The sequence below is a fragment of the Oncorhynchus clarkii genome, chromosome 12 (assembly GCF_045791955.1).
Source record: "Oncorhynchus clarkii lewisi isolate Uvic-CL-2024 chromosome 12, UVic_Ocla_1.0, whole genome shotgun sequence".
In the NCBI taxonomy this organism is placed as follows: domain Eukaryota; kingdom Metazoa; phylum Chordata; class Actinopteri; order Salmoniformes; family Salmonidae; genus Oncorhynchus; species Oncorhynchus clarkii.
Window position 1 is genome coordinate 80445701 of NC_092158.1, and position 23523 is coordinate 80469223.

Below are 23523 nucleotides of genomic sequence, written 5' to 3' on the forward strand. Positions count from 1 at the left end.
TGAGCTGGCTAGCTAGCTCCAGTATCAGACTGGTAGAGTAGTGGAGAGGTGAGCTGGGCTAGCTAGCTCCAGTATCAGACTGGTAGAGTAGTGGAGGGGTGAGCTGGGCTAGCTAGCTCCAGTATCAGACTGGTAGAGTAGTGGAGGGGTGAGCTGGCTAGCTAGCTCCAGTATCAGACTGGTAGAGTAGTGTAGGGGTGAGCTGGGCTAGCTCCAGTATCAGACTGGTAGAGTAGTGGAGGGGTGAGCTGGGCTAGCTAGCTCCAGTATCGGACTGGTAGAGTAGTGGAGGGGTGAGCTGGGCTAGCTAGCTCCAGTATCAGACTGGTAGAGTAGTGGAGGGGTGAGCTGGCTAGCTAGCTCCAGTATCAGACTGGTAGAGTAGTGGAGGGGTGAGCTGGCTAGCTAGCTCCAGTATCAGACTGGTAGAGTAGTGGAGGGGTGAGCTGGGCTAGCTAGTTCCAGTATCAGACTGGTAGAGTAGTGGAGGGGTGAGCTGGCTAGCTAGCTCCAGTATCAGACTGGTAGAGTAGTGGAGGGGTGGAGTGGCGGGTGACAAAGTGAAAAGGGAGGAAGGGGTCATCAGTGTGCCATGTCCTCCTGTGCTAGAGGTTAATAGCCTGAGTAGCCATGTTGGGTCCCAGGGTGACACACGGCAGACAGATGCCAGACTACTGTGGACGGTGACAAGGCACTGGGGACCGCGGGTCAATCTGTTTCATCGGTCACACATGACTCGATCAACCTTTACCGTATGCTACCAGACTGCACAACGACTGACTCACTGTCCTGTCCTCCAGCTTGGCTACTGGCTTCTTATCATGGGGTCCTCTAGCTGTGTGTTAGCAAACCTTCAGATTCACTTTTATTTCACACACTTCTTCCATACTGACTAGAGGTAAATACGACTGGCACTCATACACCTACAGCTATTTAACCCAGACTCCATCTGTGGATCTCTGTGATTCTGCCAGTGAGTTTAGTGCCCTTGTCTCTCCATTGCGTCTCCTGAGGGATCATCTGGATCCAGGCTGGTTGGGAGAAGGTGAGATGGTTACAGTGTAAAATAATTACATGTGCATTAACATATGACAGGGGTCTTCAACCTTTTCTTGCCCAAGGATTCCCTCCCAGGCAACCGGCAATACCCATCACACGTTAGCAAAGACATCTTGTCTTATCATCCGGTGAATGTTAATGGAAAGGAAAAGTTATCAACATTTTAAAATGAATACATTTGGTATTTTGACCTCCTCACATTATAATTGTAAGAGGAAGTGTAAACTCTTGTGTGTAAACTTGTTGTGTGTATGTACTGACATGTACTGTAGGTGTAACTGATAGATGCACACACACACACACACACACACACACACACACACACACACACACACACACACACACACACACACACACACACACACACACACACACACACACACACACACACACACACACACACACACACACACACACACACACACACACACACACACACATGTTCATGTTTTTAAACACACACTACATGTTCATGTTTTTACACACACACTACATGTTCATGTTTTTAAACACACACTACATGTTCATGTTTTTAAACACACACTACATGTTCATGTTTTTAAACACACACTACAAGTTCATGTTTTTACACACACTACAAGTTCATGTTTTTACACACACACTACATGTTCATGTTTTTACACACACACTAGATGTTCATGTTTTTACACACACACTACATGTTCATGTTTTTACACACACACTACATGTTCATGTTTTTAAATGTATGTAACTTGTAAAGTTTTTTGTTTGTAATGTCTTTTTGATATGTTACCCCAGTAAGACTAGCTGTCGCTGTTAACGTCGGCTAATGGGGATCCTAATAAATCAAATCAATAACTCTAACATAGTCTATCAGTTAGAAAGGTAACTCCAAACTCATTTTCGCTAAGAGCAGCTGTTTATCTGGTTAAACAAAGGTTAGCCATGTGTTGGTAAAAATGAATGTCCAAGTCAAGAAAGCTTTCCAGCAGCCAGCGGCACTTGCCACACTTGCCACACAGCCTATTCACAGGTGCTGTTTCAGAGCCTATGTCAGATACTCCAATGAGTGTAATTTGCTCAATATTTGAAGAAGTTGAAAAATAATGTTGACATCATTAGAAATATGTTATTCTCATCTGTTCTACAGTATGTATATAATCCAAAATGTGTTTATTCTACTGTTGTTAGTGATATTCATAAAAACATTGGGAGGGAAATCCACTTAATTAAAAAATATATATTTCCACGGGACCCCCCCAGTTGAATAATCTTGCCATAGGAGACCCCGTTCAGTGGCACTTTACCGAACTGGCAGCTGCTGTCACAGTTATGGCGAGGGAGGCTGATGCAACCCCAGGCGTCACCCGCCGCCTGCCGCTACTGTCCCCGCCAAGCGTAGCTGTCATCTCGGGCGGCGAGTCACCCACCCTGCTTCCTGTTCATTCATTCCTCTAACAGACTCCCTCGCCGTTATTTGCAAATCACTTTCAAAGTGCTGTGCTCAGCACATTCCCCCTCCTCTCAGTGGCATTACAAGAACATAATTGAAACTATCTGATTGGAACGCCGCCAAGCAGGTAGATTACATCCGATTAAGTGGGGGGGGGGGATACCGAGTCATCGCTCACAAGAATTATAATGCATTCCTTTAATGCACCCCCCCCCCCCCCCACACCTAATCCTCCATTGTTTGTCTCCTCTTCTCTAAAGAAGCTGTAAACAAATCCCTTCTTCAGTCACCTGAAATAGCAGGGGGTGAGAGAGAGGTAGAGTAGAGCCCCTCCTCCATCCCTCCCCTCCCCCCTCCCCCTGGTCTGCTATTCATATAGATAACACAGACATCCCCTTTAACTGGGTCATATAGAATCTCTAGAATCTCTTGCGAATCGCAAAATCTCTCTGAGATTGTCTGAGTGAGTGTGCATGCTCTTCCATGTGCTTGAACTATATATGTGTCTGCATATGTATAGCCCATGTGTCTGTGTCTGTGTTATCACAAGCTCCCAGAATCCACTTTGGATAGTCCTCATGCAGCTGACACAGACTTTGAAAAATCTGGAATTGAGTGCAGTCCTAACGACACTGCCTTAATTTGTTATCTGAATAAAAAGAATGATAACTCATGAAATCCAAACCCAACCTTGGACTATTTGAATGGCGCTTGCTAGATAACGAGCTCCGCTTTTTTTAAACAGAAGTTGCTGGCAGACCCTTTCTACAGTCCCATTCTCTCTCTCTCTCTGAGGATTTTGAGAAAGTTTGACTGCCTCTTTCTATCCTCAAGTCACCCGCTTTCATGTGAGTGTCGTTTGAACATGGGAGTCACACAGCAGGCCCCAGAGGTCTGAGTCTGGACAACAGCACCTCCCTGGAGTAGAGGAGGACTGACTGACTGAAGAGATGAGGAGAGAGAGGAGAGGCAATCCCTCATTAAACACACACTGCCAACCATCCGCCGGGAATTCACACAGAATCCAAACATTTCATTCTCTTTTCCTCATGACTCTTTTAAAGTCTATAAGTTTTCCGAGACGGCCAGAGTAAAGCACTGAGGAGAGGGAGCCCAGTGAGTGCTGATCTGCTCCCCAATCTGTGTTTCTGCAGGGTGTCCTAATCAAAGACACCCGCGCCCTTCTGTGGCACCCAAAGCAAACAGGCTGGGTCATTAAAGCAGGGGAGCGCAGCGAGGAGCAGCAGTGGCGGTGGGGGGCACAGCGGTGGGGAGTGCTCCCCTACACCAGCGGCCCCAGGGATTAGCCAGCCACTCTGTTTACAGCCCACTGATCTGATCCCTCTCTCCTCACTGGCAGGGTGAGATGGAGAGAGAGAGGGGTAGAGAGAGAAAGAGAGAGTGGGGAAAAGAAAGGGAGGGAAAGGGAGAGGAAGAAAGATAGTGAGCGAGAGGGAGGGAGGGAGCCGTGAAGGAAAGCAGGGCTGCCTCTCATCTCTCCATGGCCACGTCACTTGGCTTTCTTCACAGCGGGTGGACAGATGAAATGAAATATAAAATGGCGAGAGGAGAAGTGAGTGGCGTGGGGGAATGAGAGGCAGCGACACGGCAGGGTTCTGAGCAGGGGAGTGGAACCTCCTGCAAAGTCTCTCCTTACTCTGTGAACACAGTGTATCTGTGTAGCTGCCAATAAGAGTCAGCCAACGGAGTCACACACATCGGAGTCACACACATCTTCAAATCAAACATGATTTCATCACAGAGCAATGCTACAGTTATACACATGGCCTTGCTATATCTGTACCTGTAAATCACAGCTGATTTCTCCACCCATTATCCATGGTGCTTCAGTGCTTCTACGGTTAGGAAAATGGAGTTGTTAACAATGTTTTTTATGGGTGACTTGAATCCCTCAGGGGGGCCGCCTTGACCCCCAGCTGACCTCTCCCAGCAAGTGTTTTCATGTGAGATGAGGAGAGGAAGAGAGGGAGGAAAGGAAGAAAGGCCGGACTAAAGTCACATTTTCTCCCGCTGGTATTGTCAGGAGTTAGAGAGAGGGAGACTTCTGCTAAATCCTCCTCTCTGATCCTCAACTACCTCCAGAAAGGGTTAATCCCAGGTTATGGCATATTTTATATATGAAATATATTATGTATACTTTCACTTAATTTAAACCACATGTCAAACTACCTGGTGGGCTCACATCGCTATAGTGTTTGCTCTGTCCTATTGGTCCAAAGTGTAGGCTGCTGAAAATGCTGAACTCAACATATTTAACCGTGACAAAAACTAGCTGTTATATGTAGAATTGTATATATTTAACTACGGAAAGTAGCTGTGTAATATTCAGTATTTGACATATCAAATTGTGAAAAAATAACAGCACGGTTGAATTCAAGCTGTTTTAACTACATGGGAAAATGGTGATGTAATATGCTGAATTCAACATATTCTACTGTGGAGGAATAGCTGCATAGTATGTTGAATTTCTACTATGGTAAAATAGCTGTCAGTATGGTGAATTTGACATATTGTACTATGGTAAAATAGCTGTCAGTATGGTGAATTTGACATATTGTACTATGGTAAAATAGCTGTCAGTATGGTGAATTTGACATATTGTACTATGGTAAAATAGCTGTCAGTATGGTGAATTTGACATATTCTACTATGGTAAAATAGCTGTCAGTATGGTGAATTTGACATATTCTACTATGGTAAAATAGCTGTTTGCTGAATTCCCCATATTTAACACAGAGAAAGTGTCTGTGGATAATCCTGGATTAGCGGCTGCTCCTCAGGAGGCAGTGCAATATGTTGAGGGACATTCTCAGAGGTTTATATACATTTACAGCTAATTAGTTAATTTGACCAATTAGGCAGGGCTTTTTGGCTGGCCTAGCCCAGGCCCCTGCAGGCATAGAGTGCAACTTTCCCTCCTCTCCTTTCCACTAACTCCACAACCAAGTGGATCAGGGGGAGGGCTTGTCCCCCTTTCACAGAGCCTAAATGATTGATGTGTACAGCATGTTGAATCTCATTGGCGGAAATAAATAAAACCCTTCAGGTTTCCACGTTTTCCAGAGAGCCCGGCTTCTCAAAAATGCACTTTGATTTCGCCACAAGGTTTCCAGTTAAGTTCAATCAACTCCAACTCACGCAGAATCAGCTCCACTCTTTGACATCTTCATGTATTTGCTGACATCACAGTCTACTCCTGCACCCTTGTACACTCTGGGTAGTTGTGTAACGTTAACGATGCCTAACCTAACGAGCCCAGGCACAACCTTATGACCGTCATATGTAATATTCCATCCCTTCCTGCTTCCAAGCCTTTATTAACAATCCTACTGGTAATGGTCTTAAGGCTGAGGTTCCTTAAACACATCCGGTCATCAACCTAATTTAAGATAATGCCAGGTGTGTGTTGTGTTGTTGAGCAGTACTGACCGGTACAGTCGTGTTGGCGGTGATGGCGGGCGTGTTGTTGTCGGTGCCCGGCGGCTCACTGTGCGTCTGTGTGGGGGTGTAGAGGGTCATGGCATGCTCGGGCACCCTGTTCTGCCCGGTGTAGTCCTGCGTGGGGAGGGGGTGGGGTGCCGCAAACTCGGCCGGGATGCCATTCTGTGGGGGAGGCGGGTACTGGGCAGGCGTGTACGGCTGGGCCATGGCTTCTGGGGGGTTGGTGGCCTCTTGGTTACCCTATTAAGACAAAGAGGAGAATACAGTGTTACATTCATTGTTCCACATCACTTGTGATTAAAGTTACATTTTTAGAACAGCGGAGTATGTTGTTAGTAGTACTAAAGAACAACGCAGCATGAAAGCATGCTGGTTTCCCCTGTGCTTTGGAAGTAGCTGGGGAGATGAAGAGTTGTCCTGCAAACTAAGTATCTCAGGGAAATAGCTATCATATCATATTTCACCCCAGATTAGAGGATTCCTTGATCATTATTAATGAACATAGTTTATGGTGTGTAGAGCACGGCTCTCTGGTGGTGGGGCAGGAGCGAGGAGGAAACTCAATTGCACTCATGGCAAAGCGCAAGAGGAAAGATCAATTAATTGATACAATTTTGATTAGAGCCTTTGATTCAAATGACAGGTCGGTTATAGGAGCAGCCGATTCCTTTCTGTGTTCCACTTTTCTGCTTTGAACACCTACTACCTGCATCTTACTTGATACATCTGTCCTGTCCTTGGCTCTTCCTTCTCACCCCCTCCCTCACTCATATTCCTCTTTCATTCTGTCCTACTCGTCTTGTTCTGTCTCTGTGCTCCTGAGTGACTTTAAGTGACAGATGGCTGGTAGAGACGTGGCAGGCGCTTTGCAAACCCTTTCTCTCGTGTGGGCGCTTAAGATGATGAGCTGTTGAATTAATGGACTTTTCTGGCTGGTGCACATTGTTAAGCAAAGCAATGGTAGGACTAGAGGAGAGCATGTCTTATTGTTCTACCACACTGAGCCCTGCTGGAACAGATACCACACCTCTACATTAAAACCCCAACAACTGTGTTTTAAAAAAGCAATGGTAGGACTAGAGGAGAGCATGTCTTATTGTTCTACCACACTGAGCCCTGCTGGAACAGATACCACACCTCTACATTAAAACCCCAACAACTGTGTTTTAAAAAAGCAATGGTAGGACTAGAGGAGAGCATGTCTTATTGTTCTACCACACTGAGCCCTGCTGGAACAGATACCACACCTCTACATTAAAACCCCAACAACTGTGTTTTAAAAAAGGTGAGACAATACCGGCAGAATCCAATAACACATTCCCACCAAATATCCCCAATCAAATTTGAAGATACAGATCACAAGAGCTGAACGCATAACTCCTCCGATAAGAGAAGACAAAGAGGCTTATGGGTAAGGGGAAAAACAATAACAGTAAACAGATAGAGAAGTTTCTGTCTCTTCCAAGCGTTAACTGGCTAGGGACGGAGAGAGGAGAGATAAATGCTTTTTATTCCTTTTTTCTCACTTGTGTGCATTGCTGTTTGGGCTCTATGTTGCAGGCTTCCACAGACAGCCGTAGCTAGTTGGGCTGGAGGAGGAGAGGAGGCCTGTGCTTTAATGAGGGAGGGGAGCCGTGCAGCATAGCGCCCAGCGCTGTAAATATTTTGGAAACAATGATACACTGACGTGTTGCCAAACAAACCACAGTCCAAACCACTTGGCCAGTTAAGGAAATGCCTCCATTATCTAAATGAAAAAAGAAAGGCCCTTCAGCGAGAGATGAGGAGGATTGACCAGCTTCAAGAGAGGCCACAGTCTCAAGGCCTGGGCTCTCAACACCTCCGTGACCTCACCTACACTGCCTACCTCCATCTCTCTCCTCTTACCTCCCCTCTCGTTCCCCCCGTCTCTTTCTTCCCTCCCTCTTCGTGCTGAAACTTTTTAAATCTCTCCCCCTGTGCTCTACTTTTCATCTCCCTCTAGTCATGGCGTTATATAACCCACTTGCATTGCAGGGCATCCTTATTCAAGTCGACTCTTGATGTCGGCAATTTTAAACTTTTAAGCACCCACTTCAAGGAAGGGGCTGGATAGCTACCTAAAAACGGAAGCTTCTGATGGCACAGCAGCAGCTGAGACCTTTCACATAGTTTCCCCATGAACCGGTTCAAGTGGTATAACATCAGTCCAGATGACAACAAGGCATGTATGAGAAACAGTTTTCACACCATATTGGAATTCAAGGCTACATTAGAGGATTCTGTTAGACATTGCGAGGCACAGAGCAGAGCACTTGTGTCACGCCTATTGTTCTTGGAGCATAAAACAAGGACATGGAACTGAAACAAAGCCATGTGACACACAATGCTTGGTAACAGCCTGGAGCTGGGAGGGAGAGCGAAAGAAAGAGAGAGAGAGAGAGAGAGAGAGAGAGAGAGAGAGAGAGAGAGGTAGAGAGAGATGCAGCAACAAAGTGTTGTACTGCACTATACAGCACCACAGCACTGTTTCAAAGGGCAGCAAACCAAAAGCAAGGAGTGGGGGTCTATGGGTGTGAGTAGAGAACGGGGCTCATTAGTAAAACACAAAGTAAATCTGGCTCTTGTATGATCTTCCCCTTCTCTCTGATGTATGTGACAAACAAGTTATTCAACTGGAAATGAACTAGAAGAGAAAAAAGGGCCCATGCAAATCAGCAGCGTTGGTCCCGCTGTGACCGCACATCCTTTTAGCTGGTGATAATCCACAGTGCCTGATGAAAACCCCCACACCATATCAACCATAAAGCTCCCAGAGGCAGGTTGCAGTTCCCATCTCTCCCATCTCTCACGGCTCTGACGGGGAGATGTTAAGTTATGGCCGGAGAGAAACTGCTCCTAGTCGTTTGTGTGGTGTTATGAGGCCCCGGGCGGCAGGCGGCGTTCGTACACCTGCAGGCGTGTTAACGATGGACGAGCAGGTCCCACCGTGGTAATTCAGCGCCCCCGCACAAGGCCAGACGGTGGGAGTTAGCTAAACCCCTCCTCCATCGACAGGACCAGGGGGAATACAGGAATCCAGACAGAACGCCCAGTCTGTATCGATCTCCTATCTCTCTCTCGCTCACGCTATCTCTTACTCCCACCTCTCTCTCTCTCTCTCTCTCTCTCTCTGTCTCTCTCTCCTTTACCCCTCAACCTCTACTACAGAAGAGCACAACAAAAAACACTCTCTTTAATGTTAAGCACTCTCCCAGTGTAAAATTGGATTGAAACCCTTACTTAACAAAATCACTTTTGGTAGCAGGGTTTTTGTTTTTACAGTCAGCATTAGGCAGCCCTGTCTAAGGTGCAGGGGGGCGAGGAGGTTGGGCAGGCCCAAATGGCTTGGACTTCCAGACATGCTCGTCTAGAGAGAAACACAGGGCAATGGACAGGTGGAGAGTGATGCTACTGTAACTGCTAACTGGTGTTAGCTCTTTTGATGACGGAAGCTCCATTTCATCTCCATGGATACCGAGGGTAGAGTTCTTGGCCAGTGGCCAACAATCTCTCATCCTCTTCAGCAAAGCTGCTGGGGACTTGCTCTCTGAGGTAGGCCAGGCAGAGAAGGGCTGAGCACATACAGTAGCTGGGGAGAACTCATATCAGCAGAGTGGTGTCAGTTCCTGTACTGTGCATGGGAGGTCAGAGGGTAAAGCTAAGGCTAAAGACAGTAGGTGACTAATTGGGTTGCATTGAATCCAGGGGGAAATCACTCAAATGGGAGCCATTGATGATATCAGCTATGGACGTGTGATGGAGTGGGCAGCGTTATGGCTTTCACTTAGACACACCGAGTCAGCCACTCAGACTCATGTGTTTTGTCTTGTTTTTTAGGGGGTGGATCAGCTTTAATTTTGCAGATAGATTGTTGCTTCCATCAATGTAATTGTCTGCATAATTTCCAGTCCCTTATATATTTTTGGGGTAAATATATATATATCTATACACATAAATACATACACATACACAAATACATATACATACATACACATTCATACATATACACATATATTCATACATACATACATACATACATACATACATACATACATACATACATACATACATACATACATACAGTTGAAGTCGGAAGTTTAAATACACTTAGGTTGGAGTCATTAAAACTCGTTTTCAATCACTCCACAAATTTCTTGTTAACAAACTATAGTTTTGGCCAGTCGGTTAGGACATCTACTTTGTGCATAACACAATACATTTTTCCAACAATTGTTTACAGACAGATTATTTCACTTATAATTCACTGTATCACAATTCCAGTGGGTCATAAGTTTACATACACAAAGTTGACTGTGCCTTTAACTTCTCTAGGGTAGGGGGCAGCATTCAGAATTTTGGATGAAAAGCATGTCCAAATTAAACAGCCTGCTACTCGAGCCCAGAAGATATGATATGCATATAACTGGTAGATTTGGCAGGCGAAAACCTGAGACAAATCCATTCAGGAAGTATTATTGTTTTTGTTTTTGTAGTTTTCTATTCAATGCCATTACAGTCTCCATTGACTTAGGACTCAATTTGCAGTTCCTATGCCTTCCACTATGCCTTCCACTAGATTCTTATAAATGAGGGAGTAAGAGGGAGTAAGACCAGTCTGAATGAGTGGACCCTGAGGTGTCACAGAGGTATCACAGAGCTTTTTCATGTGCAATCCCGAGAGAGTGCATTTCTTGTTTACCTTTTATATTGACAACGTTATTGTCCGGTTGAAATATTATAGATAATTTAGCCTAAAAACAACCTGAGGAATGAATATAAACATTGTTTGACATGTTTCTATGAACTTTACGGATACAATTTTGATTTTTTGTCTGCCTGTTTTGACTGCGTTTGAGCCTGTGGATTACTGAAGAAAACGCGTGAACAAAATGGAGGTTTTTGGATATAAAGAGACTTTATCAGAAAAAAAAGAACATTTATTGAGTAAATGAATGTCTTCTGAGTGCAATCATATGAAGATCATCAAAGGTAAGGGCTTCATTTTATCTCTATTTCTGAGTTTTGTATCACTTCTGCTTGGCTGGTTACTGTTTGTAATAATTTGTCAACAGGGCTATGTTCTCAAATAATCGTAAGGTATGCTTTCGCCGTAAAGCATTATAAAAATCTGACACCGTGGTTGGATTCACAAGAAGTTAATCTTTAAATCTATGTAAAATATGTTTTGTTTTCAGAATTTTTTATAATGAGTATTTCTGTATTTGAATTTGGCACTCTGCAATCTCACTGGATATTGGCCAGATGGGACGCTAGCGTCCCACATACCCTAGAGAGGTTAAACAGCTTGGAAAAGTCCAGAAATGATGTCATGGCTTTAGAAGCTTCTGATAGGCAAATTAACATAATTGAGTCAATTGAAGGTGTAACTGTGGATGTATTTCAAGGCCAAACTTCAAACTTAGAGCCTGTTTGCTTGACATCATGGGAAAATCAAAAGAAATCAGCCAAGACCTCAGAATTTTTTTTTAGATCTCCACAAGTCTGGTTCATCATTGGGAGCAATTTCCAAACGCCTGAAGGTACCACGTTCACCTTTACAAACAATCGTACGCAAGTATAAACACCATGGGACCACGCAGCCATCATACTGCTCAGGAAGTATAAAAAGCCAGACTATGGCTTTCAACTGCACATGGGGACAAAGATTGTACTTTTTGGAGAAATGTCCTCTGGTCTGATGAAACAAAAATAGAACTGTTTGGCCATAATGACCATAGCCACAGGGGTGGCAGCATCATGTTGTGGGGGTGCTTTGCTGCAGGAGAGACTAGTGCACTTCACAAAATAGATGGCATCATGAGGCAGGAAAATTAGGTGGCTATATTGAAGCAACATCTCAAGACATCAGTCAGGAAGTTAAAGCTTGGTCGCAAATGGGTCTTCCAAATGGACAATGACCCCAACCATACTTCCAAAGTACTTCCAAAATAACTTAAGGACAACAAAGTCAAGGTATTGGAGTGGCCATCACAAAGCCCTGACCTCAATCCTATAGATAATTTGTGGACAGAACTGAAAAGGCGTTTGCGAGCAAGGAGGCCTACAAAGATGACTCAGTTACGCCAGCTCTGTCAGGAGGAATGGGCCAAAATTCACCCAACTTATTATTCTGACATTTCACATTCTTAAAATAAAGTGGTGATCGAAACTAATCTAAGACAGGACATTTTTATTGAAATTAAATGTCATGAATTGTGAAAAACTGAGTTTGAATGTATTTGGCTGAGGTGTACGTAAACTTCCGACTTCAACTATACATACATACATACATACATACATACATACATACATACATACATACATACATACATACATACATACATACACATACCCATATACATACATAAACATTCATACATATACACATATATGCATACATACATACACATACATATATATACATACATATACACACTTTTTTTTAGAATATACCTTTATTATTCCCCGCAAACCCTACCACCCATCCCCAAATGGAGTACTAATAAAGACTAATACTAATACTACTAATAAAGTACTAACAGTACTAATAAAGACTAATTTGTTAGGGACTGGAAGACCTTGAAAGGTCTCTACCACACAGGTTCATCTGTCACCAGATCCAACATCAGACTTGTTACAATATTAGATGATGAGATGTTGAGCTACAAGAACACCAGCTGAATATCGTGTTCATTTCTGGGTAATTCAGCATATATGTGTGTACTGTAGTCTACATTAGTTACTGAACTGGCATGTTGACAGGAACCCTTTAAAATGGCTCAAGTTTACAGAACCTATCCAGTGCAGTGAGTCCAAAGGAGAGGAAGGGAAAGAGTGTGGAGTGTTTTATAGCGACAGCACAGCTCCAAGACATAGAGAAGAGAAGCACTCATCTCACTTTAATGACTCCCTCACTGAGAGGAAGGCAAACTTGTGACAAATCCCGTTGGGCCATTGCAGCAGAAAACAGAGTGGGGACAAATGGAGAGTGTCACGTAGCTCAACAGTGGCCAACGTAGAGCATGCAACACACACGAAACACAGCGAGGACTTTCAGCCAGCCAGGCACATAAAAGCAACCTTGTTGTTTTCACCCCATGCTACTAACGCCCAGCTAATTGAACCCCAACAAACAGACATGCAGAAAAAGCAGGCAGGCCAGTGAGGCAGGCCTGGGATGATTTTGAACATTCAGCAACTGGCATTAGTTTTGTCTTAACAGGCACACACAAATACAGCTTGAGTCTAGCTAGGTCCATTTTAATTAGGCAAGCCATATGATCGTGCTCCAACACTGCGTTAGCGTTAGCAGCGCTAGCATCTCACCAGAGGCTGCAGCCAGCCAGGGAGAGCCTGTTAATTACAACCACCTGCCAACCATTCAAGGTGAGTCTGAAAAGCCCAACTCGGAGGCAGAGGTAAACAACAACAACAAAACAAATCCTCCAGTTGGGTTTCTCATGATAAAGCAGATTTCCGGGCGCACCGGCTGGCTTTTCCCCTCATTGTCTTCCAATTACAGTGAAACTTTGGGAGAGACAGAGGGGAGAGAGCATGGAGAGGTTGAAATGCAGTGGCCCAATTTAATGCAGATTTGAAGCCCCTGAGAAAAGCTTTTGCATCCCCCTAGCTACTCCCAGTGTTCTTCCATACCACTCTTCAGCGGTTTGGGATTCCAAATAGGCTAGGCACAGCCTTATTATTTTCCTTCACATTTCCTCTCTTGCCAACTCTCATCTCTCATTTTTCCACCTCATTTGTGGAAGAATCTATCCATGAAGTTAAATACTGCATCTACACTCGGCCCCCCAGAGTGAATTGAGATTTTTTGCACTCTGTTCTATTTATTTTTTCTTCAGGAGCCTTGCAGCAGGTGTAGAACTTGCAACCAGTAAGCAAGTCGGAAATTTCAGAGTTTCCTAGTTCCAACTAGCATGTGAACGCGGCTCCATCCTTGGACAGGGTATTAAAGGGAGAGTTCATTTCCCTCTATCCCTTGTCGATTTCTTTATTACATTGCTGCCGCACTGCACAACACCACACACCGAGCCTCAGCCTGTGCTGATCGAGACGGGACTGCTCTTAGCGTCTGCTGTGCCACGACTAGCAAGTGTTACTATACCTCAGAGACGACTGGAGCGCCACTTAATAAACAGAGCAGACAGAGGATCACTTTGAACTCCTGTGACATGTAATGAACCTGTCCGTCTCCTCCTCAGCCACCCGCCTGCTGTAGCAGCCATGCATGGGTCTGATCTGTCTGGGGCTGGAGAACGGCGCATTAAAAAGCTCCTAATAAACCAACAGGATCTTTAAAAACAACTATCATTTACAGATGATCAGACCCGCCATGTTTTCCCCACACCATAAAAGCAGATAATTGCCTCTTTCAATGTTGTTGCCTTTTTGTTGCGTAACAGACATTGACATCGGGGACTAATTATTCCAGACTTGTGGTCGGAATTCAAATAGACATGTGGGCTGTGTGTCGTTTTTAAAATCAACTAAGCCCACAGGCGTTGCTTTAGACCTGATCAAATGTACTACAGTAAATCTCAGCCCGATACACGATAGCCTTTTCCCCCTCTCAATTGTCCTTCTCATGTATCAAATGACATGAACAGATTGATATTGGTATACTTTTATTACACATGTTCTAAATTGATAAGACTCTTCAATTTCTAGAAATTGCTATTGGTCACGGAGATAAAGACCTATCTGAAATTAAAATTGATGATTGAACAGTTGATCAGGGACATTCTTTTGATTCTGGTCATACACGTGTGAATCAATTCTCGTACCGTGCCGATCCACTGATCTACACCAAATGGAATTTAGCTGGCAAATGAGTATTTTTCTACTGTAATTCAACACTGTTGAAGTGACACCAACATTTGGTTAGGAACCAGCTGTGTGCCATTGTGATGTGGTCTCTCTTTGAGGGTTATGATCAGAGGCCAGACTGCCTCATGAGGGACAAATGTCAGTGCTTAAACATGCAGGAATCTTAACATGACATTCGTTGACCGCTGTGACAATGGCAAACATATGCAAATGAGACAGAGTCGCTCTCATCATGACCCTGTCACTGAGACACTGACCCCTCCTACTGTAGAGAGAGATAGAGAGAGAGGGGGGAGAGCAAACACAGAAATAAAAATATCCTAATACCAGGGAGCAAACAGGTAAAAGGCACCATTTACACTGTCTAACTCTTGTCTTCCTTTTCTCAGCTCTATTCTTCCTCCCTTTGTAATCCTTCTCTTTGGTTTCCCTTTGGCTCGGTGGGTTTCTCTTTGCTCTGCGGAGGAGGGCACGGGGAGGGGAGGGACAGATTTACATGGGCCATATTCTTTGAAGTGAACATGCCTACTACTCCCTGCTGTAGCCCAAGCTCATCTAATCAGCAGCTAATTCCAGTTATTAAGATTTGAGAGATAACTTTGATTCATCACAGTCCATCTACCCCAATCGGTTAATCACTGTCGTCCTAAGCTCTTTTTAGTCCTCCTTTTGTTTCCAGCCCCTCTGGCACTCGGCGATGGGAGAAAAGGAGAGAAGATATTAACAATATTAATGACCCGTGATCCTCGTCTCCTTAATGAGAAGGGTTATTAACTGTGATTATATGTGATGAAATGGTGGTAATTCTTGAAAGCTTGGGAAAACTTGTACCATCGCTTGTCTGCTGATTTGCTCGTCTGATGTTGAAAAAGGGGAAGAGGTGAGCGTGGTGCAGAAGTAGTGTGTGATACAGCGGGGAGGGGAGGAGCGAGAGAAGGAGAGAACGGAGATGGAGACGCAGAGGAGGCTGGAAGGGATTTTAAGAGGGGTTCAAATCAGGGAAACCGAGGATGGTCCTATTACAGACAGACACATCAGAGACGCTCACATCGGAGAGCTCTTCCACTCCAGATACATTTCACTCTTTAATAGGCCGCAGATAGAGACAGTTTTTCCAACTCAGGAAATGTGTCTGCTGAAAACTCTGTCACGTCTTTTGTCCCAAATTCTCTCCCCTCTTCGGGGCTAACTAGTGGGTGCACTCCCCAGACACACGTCTGCAGGTTGACATTGCTGAATGGCTGTTTAAACGCCTATACCGCTCTGCCAGATCCCTGATACAGCATTCCTGCTTTTTCTCTTTCCAATTATAGGGAAGTAGTGGAGGGAGCTGGTGAAGAGGAGTCAGCTCCATATGATTCCCTCTAAAGGGGGAGGGAACCGGGTGTCTGCTCAATCATTGATGTGCAGTAAGACTGTTTCATTGTAGATGGGTTAGCAGCAGACAGCTAACAATCCTGAATTATTCATCCCTGTCCCGTGAAGAGAAGACCAAGACTAGAATGAGGCTCTGCCTCTCTGCTGCTCCTCCTCCTCTCACTCCCCCCTCCCCTGGGACAGATTGGGGGAGAGAGACACGGAGGAGGAGCAGAGACCACTGCACGGCGTGGTGCTACCTGACCGCTTTAAACACCTCTCTTTATCTGGGCTAACTCCTGCATGGAGCTGTGGCTGCTGCAGGTGCTTCAGTCTCCTTCACACTCACAGTGTCAAGCTACAACTACACCCACTACTACACTGGTAACCACAGAGGATTCTCATGTTATACAGAGAAAAAACACCCCCATTCGTAATGGTTACAGAAGTAGTCAGAGTAATAATGCTATTTAAAACAGACTTCCTCATCTGTCGGGTGTTGTTTTAAAGGTGTTGTTTTAAAGTTACAAACACTCCTAAAGTGATCCATCCCTAAAAGGCTGTCAAAGGGGAATTACAATCACCATCTGAAACCTGGCAGTGTATGGCCGAATCACCTGATGGGCCATTTTAGATAATAATCCTGTTTAGAGAGCCCAGTACACCTTTCAGAGAGTGGAGATTGGATTGTTTGCATTAGTGACCTGTGGAGGAAGTCGAGGCAGTGTGGAGAAAAGCAATAGCCCAATTGCCCCTAGCTTTTATTAGATTCAATTCAGTCTTTCATAAACAATACCTTACTTTTCAAAAATAAGGAAAAAATCTACTTAGTGTGGGTAACCCGGCACTTCCCGGACACACTCCATTTATTTTTCCCAATTAAATCTCTTTAATTGGATTGAGGGCTGGCACCTGGTTTACACTCTGTCAACCACGCAATCCACAGTAATTGATGCTGGAGCAGAGCAGAGCAGAGCCGTAGCGCGGTGCATTGTGTGTGTGGGAGGGAGGCCGACCGAAGGGGGTGGGATTTAGAACATGTCTCAATACTCCACAATTTCACTGTGTTCAATTTATCAATGGCGTTTCTCCCCCTTTCACCACCTCTAAGATGGGAAATGCCTTCAAACACACACGCACACAGACATACAGACACGTATGCGTTCACACACACAATTGCATTGCACGCACACTATCACACCCACACTGTGCGTGTACACACACCCACACATTAACCCTCACACACATGATAATAAAGTACATTAACATTAACATACAGTACATGCACACCTACACAAACTCAGATCAGCTCCTGAATACAAATGCCTGCTGTGAATACAAATGCACGCCTCCACACACCACACACACACACAATCGTACAGAGATACAAATCTGAGAAATGCATCCAGCGCAGTGACAGCACCTTTAAAGACACTCTGAATCTCTCCGTCCCTGAATTATAACTCTATATTCTATATGGATTCCAGGGAGAGAGAGAGAGAGAGGGAGAACAGGAGAGAGAGGGAGTGAAAGTGAGAGAGAGAGGAAGAGGTCGAGAGAAGAGCCGCCACAGTAAATAAAAAGACCATTTCCTCCAGTGACATGGCCATTCTGTTGGAGGCCTGACTCTAATTATTCTGAGCACTTTGAAGGATGGCTTTCCACTGCATTAATCTACACATCCCACTCCCCCATCCACAGTCCATGCACTTCTAACTACCCAACAACGCCCCACAAGTCTTCCTAAAACCAGTAGATAGGTGGTGTATTTTGTTCAGTCAGGTGAGGGGAAAACGTCCTTTAATCATGCATTTTGGTTCCCGTGATTTCAGTCGATAACACTTCTTGTATATTTCAGTTGAAAATGGACTCCAAAAACAACTCCACACCACATCCTAATGAAAACAGCAGCAGTACCCAAAATAAATCAGTGTTGTGTCATTATGTAAAGCCAGAGCTTGAAGGAGAATGTGGTTTGTTTTCCTCTGGGCTCACCTCTCTCTCGCAGCTCATTTGGAAGCGAAATCAATCAATAAATCACCCGAGACCATTAATCAATCAATGAACCTATCAATATTCACCAGATCAGACCCCTCCCCTGTGAGAGGCCATCTTCAGTAAGAATATGTCAGGCAAATGGGCTTTTAACATAATAGCTCTGTCCGCTCCTGCTGAGTGCAAGATTGATGTAATGCAACGTATACATGTTGACACAAGCTGTAATGGTGATACACAGCTGGCCCCAAGTTTCTCAGTAACAGAACCAGGGCACAAATCTGATAAAAAGCCCATTATGGTAAAAATAGTGAAATGGCTTAGATTCTTGATACGATAAGTGTATATTTTTCCAAATTACACCCAGACAGATCAAAACTCTCTTTCAAACAACATTACTCACTGATTAAGGGTGTTTTTTTTGTTTTGCTACGTTTAGAACTGAACTTTATAAAGAAGTGCCCACCGGTGCCTTAAAAAAAGTTTGATGGAGAGCAGGAGAGAGAATGCAATCTCTATTCATCAATTAGTGCAGTGTTCTGGCAGAGTGGTTAGCAGAGCAGAGCAGCGATGCCTCCAGCATATCCCTCCCTCATCCGCTGTGGGGCATCATGGGTAATGCGGCCACAGGAGGAAGAGAGAGCCTCTCCATAAGAGGTGAATTGTGGGACATTCTCATTCCAGTAAGTGATGAGGCAGTCATTTGGGCTCCCGAGTGGCACAGACACTACATGACACCCTGGTTTGATTCCAGGCTGTATCACAACCGGCCGTGATTGAGAGTCCCATGGGATGGCGCACAATTGTCCCAGCGTCGTCCGGATTTGGCCGGGGTAGGCTGTCAATGTAAATAAGAATTTGATCTGCCACGCCTAGTTAAAGGTTCAATAAAAATAACATAAAAAAAACATAGGGAGGAGATCAGAGACCTGGCAGTGTGGTGCCAGGAAAACAACATCTCTCTCAACGTCAGCAAGACAAAGGAGCTGATCGTGGCTCACAGGAAACGGAGGGGCGAGCACACCCCCATCCACATCATTTGGGCTGTAGTGGAGTGGGTCGAGAGCTCCACATCACTAAGGAATTACAATGTCCACACACACCCACACAGTTGTGAAGAGGGCACGACAAGATCTGGCAAGGACCCTCATATCCTCCAATGCTTTAAGAGCATATTGACTGGCTACATCACCACTTGGTATGGCAACTGCAAGGCACCAGACAGCAAAGCGCTACAGAGGGTGGTGAGTACGGCCCACTACATCACTGGGACCGAGCTCCCTGCCATCTAGAACCTCTCACCAGGCGGTGTCAGAGGACGTCCCAAAGAATTGTCAAAGACTCCAGCCACACAAGCCATAGACTGTTCTCTCTGCTACTGTATGATAAGTGGTACCAGTGCCCCAAATCTGGAACCAATGGGACCCAGAACAGCTTCTACCCCCAAGCCATTGGACTGCTAAACAAGACCACTAAATAGCTAATCAAATGGCTACCAGGACTACCTGCATTTACCCTTTTTTTGCACTAACTCTCTTGTACACACACACTGGACTCTACCCTCACACTAACTCTCTTGTACACACACACTGGACTCTACCCTCACACTAACTCTCTTGTACACACACACTGGACTCTACCCTCACACTAACTCTCTTGTACACACACTGGACTCTACCCTCACACTAACTATCTTGTACACACACTGGACTCTACACTCACACTAACTATCTTGTACACACACTGGACTCTACACTCACACTAACTATCTTGTACACACACTGGACTCTACCCTCACACTAACTCTCTTGTACACACACACTGGACTCTACCCTCACACTAACTCTCTTGTACACACACTGGACTCTACCCTCACACTAACTCTCTTGTACACACACACTGGACTCTACCCTCACACTAACTCTCTTGTACACACACTGGACTCTACCCTCACACTAACTATCTTGTACACACACTGGACTCTACCCTCACACTCACACATTTTTACACTGACACCGCAACACACATATATACAGTGGTGGAAAAAGTACTCAATACTTGAGTGAAAGTAAAGATAGAAAATGACTCAAATACAAGTGAATGTCACCCAGTAAAATACTACATGAGTAAAAGTCAAAAAGTATTTGGTTTTAAATATACTTGAGTATCAAAAGTAAATGGAATTGCTAAAATATACTTAAGTATTGAAAGTAAAAGTATAAATCATTTCATATTCCTTGTATTAAGCAAACCAGACAGCAGCGTTTTCTTTGTTTTTGTATTGACGGCTAGCCAGGAGCACACTCCAACACATATTTTACATTTGTGTTTAGTGGGTCCGCCAGATCAGATACAGTAGGGATGACCAGAGATGTTCTCTTGATAAGTGTGTGAATTGGATCATTTTCCTGTCCATACGGAACAAGCACTTTTGAGTGTCAGGGAAAATGAATGGTGTAAAAAGTACATTATCTTCTTTAGGAATGTAGTGGAGTAAAGGTAAACGTTGGCAGAAATAGAAAGAGGAAAGTAAAGTACAGATATCCAAAAAACTACTTAAGTAGTACTTTAAAGTATTTTTACTTAAATACTTTACTTCATTGCACACACACACACACACACACACACACACAAAAAAATGCACACACATGCATACTTTCACACTCACCACATACACTGCTTCTGTCTATTATCTTTCCTGTTGCCCAGTCACTTTACCCCTACATACAGTGCCTTCAGAAAGTGTTCACGCCCCTTGAATTGTTCCACATTTTGTTGTGTTAGAGCAGCGTTTCCCCAAACTCAGTCCTCGGGACCCCAAGGGGTTTTGGTTTTTGCCCTAACACTACACAGCTGATTCAAATGATCAAAGCTTGATGATTAGTTGACTACTTGAATCAGCTGTGTAGTGCTAGGGCAAACAAACAAACATGCACCCCTTGGGGTTCCGAGGACCGAGGGAAACCCTGTGTTACAGCAGGAATTTAAAATGGTTCAAATATAGATTTTGTGTCACTGATCTACACACAATACCTCATAATCTCAAAGATGAATTATGTTTTTAGACATTTAAAAAAAACTTTGTGATGGCAAGCCTAAATATTTCATCTCTTTACCCCACACATACAATTATCTGTAAGGTCCCTCAGTCGAGCAATGAATTTCAAACACAGATTCAACCACAAAGACCAGGGAGGCTTTCCAATTCCTTGAAAAAAAGGGCAAATATTGTACAATCCAGGTGTGCAAAGCTCTTAGAGACTTAACCAGAAATACTCATAGCTGTAATCATTGCAAAAGGTGATTCTAACATGTATTGACTCAGGTGTGTGAATACTTATGTAAATGAGATATTTCTGTTTTTTCAATAAATGTGCAAAAATGTATAAAAACACGTTTTCATGTTGTCATTATTGGATATTGTCTGTAGATGGGTGAGAAAAACTCCCCATTGTATCAATTTTGAATTCAGGCTTAAACACAACAAAATGTGGAATGAGTCAAGGGGTATGAATGCTTCTGAAGGCACTGTATATTTACATAGCTACCTCAATTACCTCGTACCCCTGTCCATCATCCTGGTAATGGTGCTCCCAGCATACCGCCATACTGATTTGACTCATTATTGTCATTTGTTATTCACTGCGTATTCGTTCCTCGCCTCACTATTTCTATTTTTTATTCCGTTGTATCTTATCTTTAACTCTGCATTGTTGTCAACGGACCCGTAAGTAAGTATTTCATTGTTACTTCATCCCTGTCATTTACGAAGCATGTGGCAAATACAATTTGATTTGATTTTGATTTGATGTTGCAGACATATTGACACTGGCATGGTTAACCATATGCCATTTAGTACTAACACCTTCTCCTCGATACCATTCCATTACAGCAAGGTGTGACGATTCAACACCAACACGAATAACATCTATCACAACCTACATTTAATTGCTCCACATTTTTGATAAGATTTTTCCTGATGTTCTCCCTTTAATGTAAAGATGCTAGTCTGGTTCTCTTAGAGCCATCCTCGCAAAGATCCCACTGCTTTCTCCCGACTGTGCTTTGAGAAGAGGCTTATCAGACGGAGTGGGGGAGGACGTCACAGCACAGTCCCCTCTCTTCCATTGGGGATCCAGAGCGTCGTCTGCTCTTATCAGCATGCCATGGCCCAGGGCTGATTGGCACAGGGCTGATTGGCACAGACCTGAGGAGGCACATGGATGAGGCTCACTTGCCTTCCCTGGAGGAAACACTGCCTAATACCCTTCCAGTTCCACGCAAACAGCTTAGTGGACCAGTACACACACAAACATACACTGTGTCTATGTGTATGTGTGTGTACAGTGCCTTCAGAAAGTATTCACACCCCTTTATTCACATGTTGTTGTGTTACAGCCTGAATTTAAAATTGATTCAATGTAGATGTTTTGTCACTGGCCAACACACAACACCCCATAATGTCAAAGTGGAATTATGCTTTTCGAAATGGTTACAAATGAATTAAAAATGAAAAGCTGACATTTCTTTAGTCAGTAAGTACTCAACCCCTTTGTTTTGGCTAGCCTAAATAAGTTCAGGAATAAAAATGTGCTCAACAAGTCACATAATAAGTAGCATGGATTCACTCTGTGTGCAATAATAGTGTTAACATGATTGTTGGATGACTACCTCATCTCTGTACCCCACACATACAATTACAGTATCTTTAAGGTCCCTCAGTCAAGTAGTGAATTTCAAACACAGACTAAAACCAGGGAGGTTTTTCCAATGCCTCACAAAGAAGGGTACTGATTGGTCCATTAGATGAGTAAAATAAAAAGCAGACACTGAATAACCCTTTGAGCAGGGTGAAGCTATTCATTAAAATGTTGATTGTTTATCAATACACCCAGTCACTACAAATATACAGGCATCCTTTCTCTGTCCAGAGAGGAAGAACATTGGGATTTCACCATGGTAACTTTAAAACAGTTTCAGTGTTGAATGGCTGTGATAGGAGAAAACTGAGGATGGATCAACAACATTGTAGTTACTCTACAATACTAACCTAACTGACAGAGTCAAAAGAAGGAAGCCTGTACAGAATAATCAAAAACATGCTTCCTGTTTGCAACAAAGTACTAAAGAGATACTGCAAAAAATGTGGCAAAGCAATTAACTTTTTGTCCTGAATACAAAGTGTTATGTTTGAGGCAAATCCAGTACAACATATTACTGAGTACCACTCTCCATATGTTCTAAAATAGTGGTGGCTGCATCATGTTATGGATATGCTTGTAATAGTTAAGGACCGGGGAGTTTTTCAGGATACAAAATAAATGGAATGGAGCTAAGCACAGGCAAATCCT

At 43.9% G+C, this 23523-nt stretch overlaps 1 protein-coding gene across 4 annotated transcripts in view; it reads right to left on the minus strand.

The window, feature by feature from the left end:
- The window catches only part of LOC139421440 (RNA binding protein fox-1 homolog 3-like), a 407216-nt gene that overhangs the window by 45808 nt on the left and 337885 nt on the right, over positions 1–23523 (minus strand). For all 4 annotated transcript variants that reach the window (XM_071172349.1, XM_071172350.1, XM_071172352.1 and 1 more), the window contains one exon: positions 5945–6196. In XM_071172349.1, the coding sequence (XP_071028450.1) occupies positions 5945–6196 (252 nt within the window). The remainder of the gene's footprint in view (positions 1–5944; positions 6197–23523) is intronic.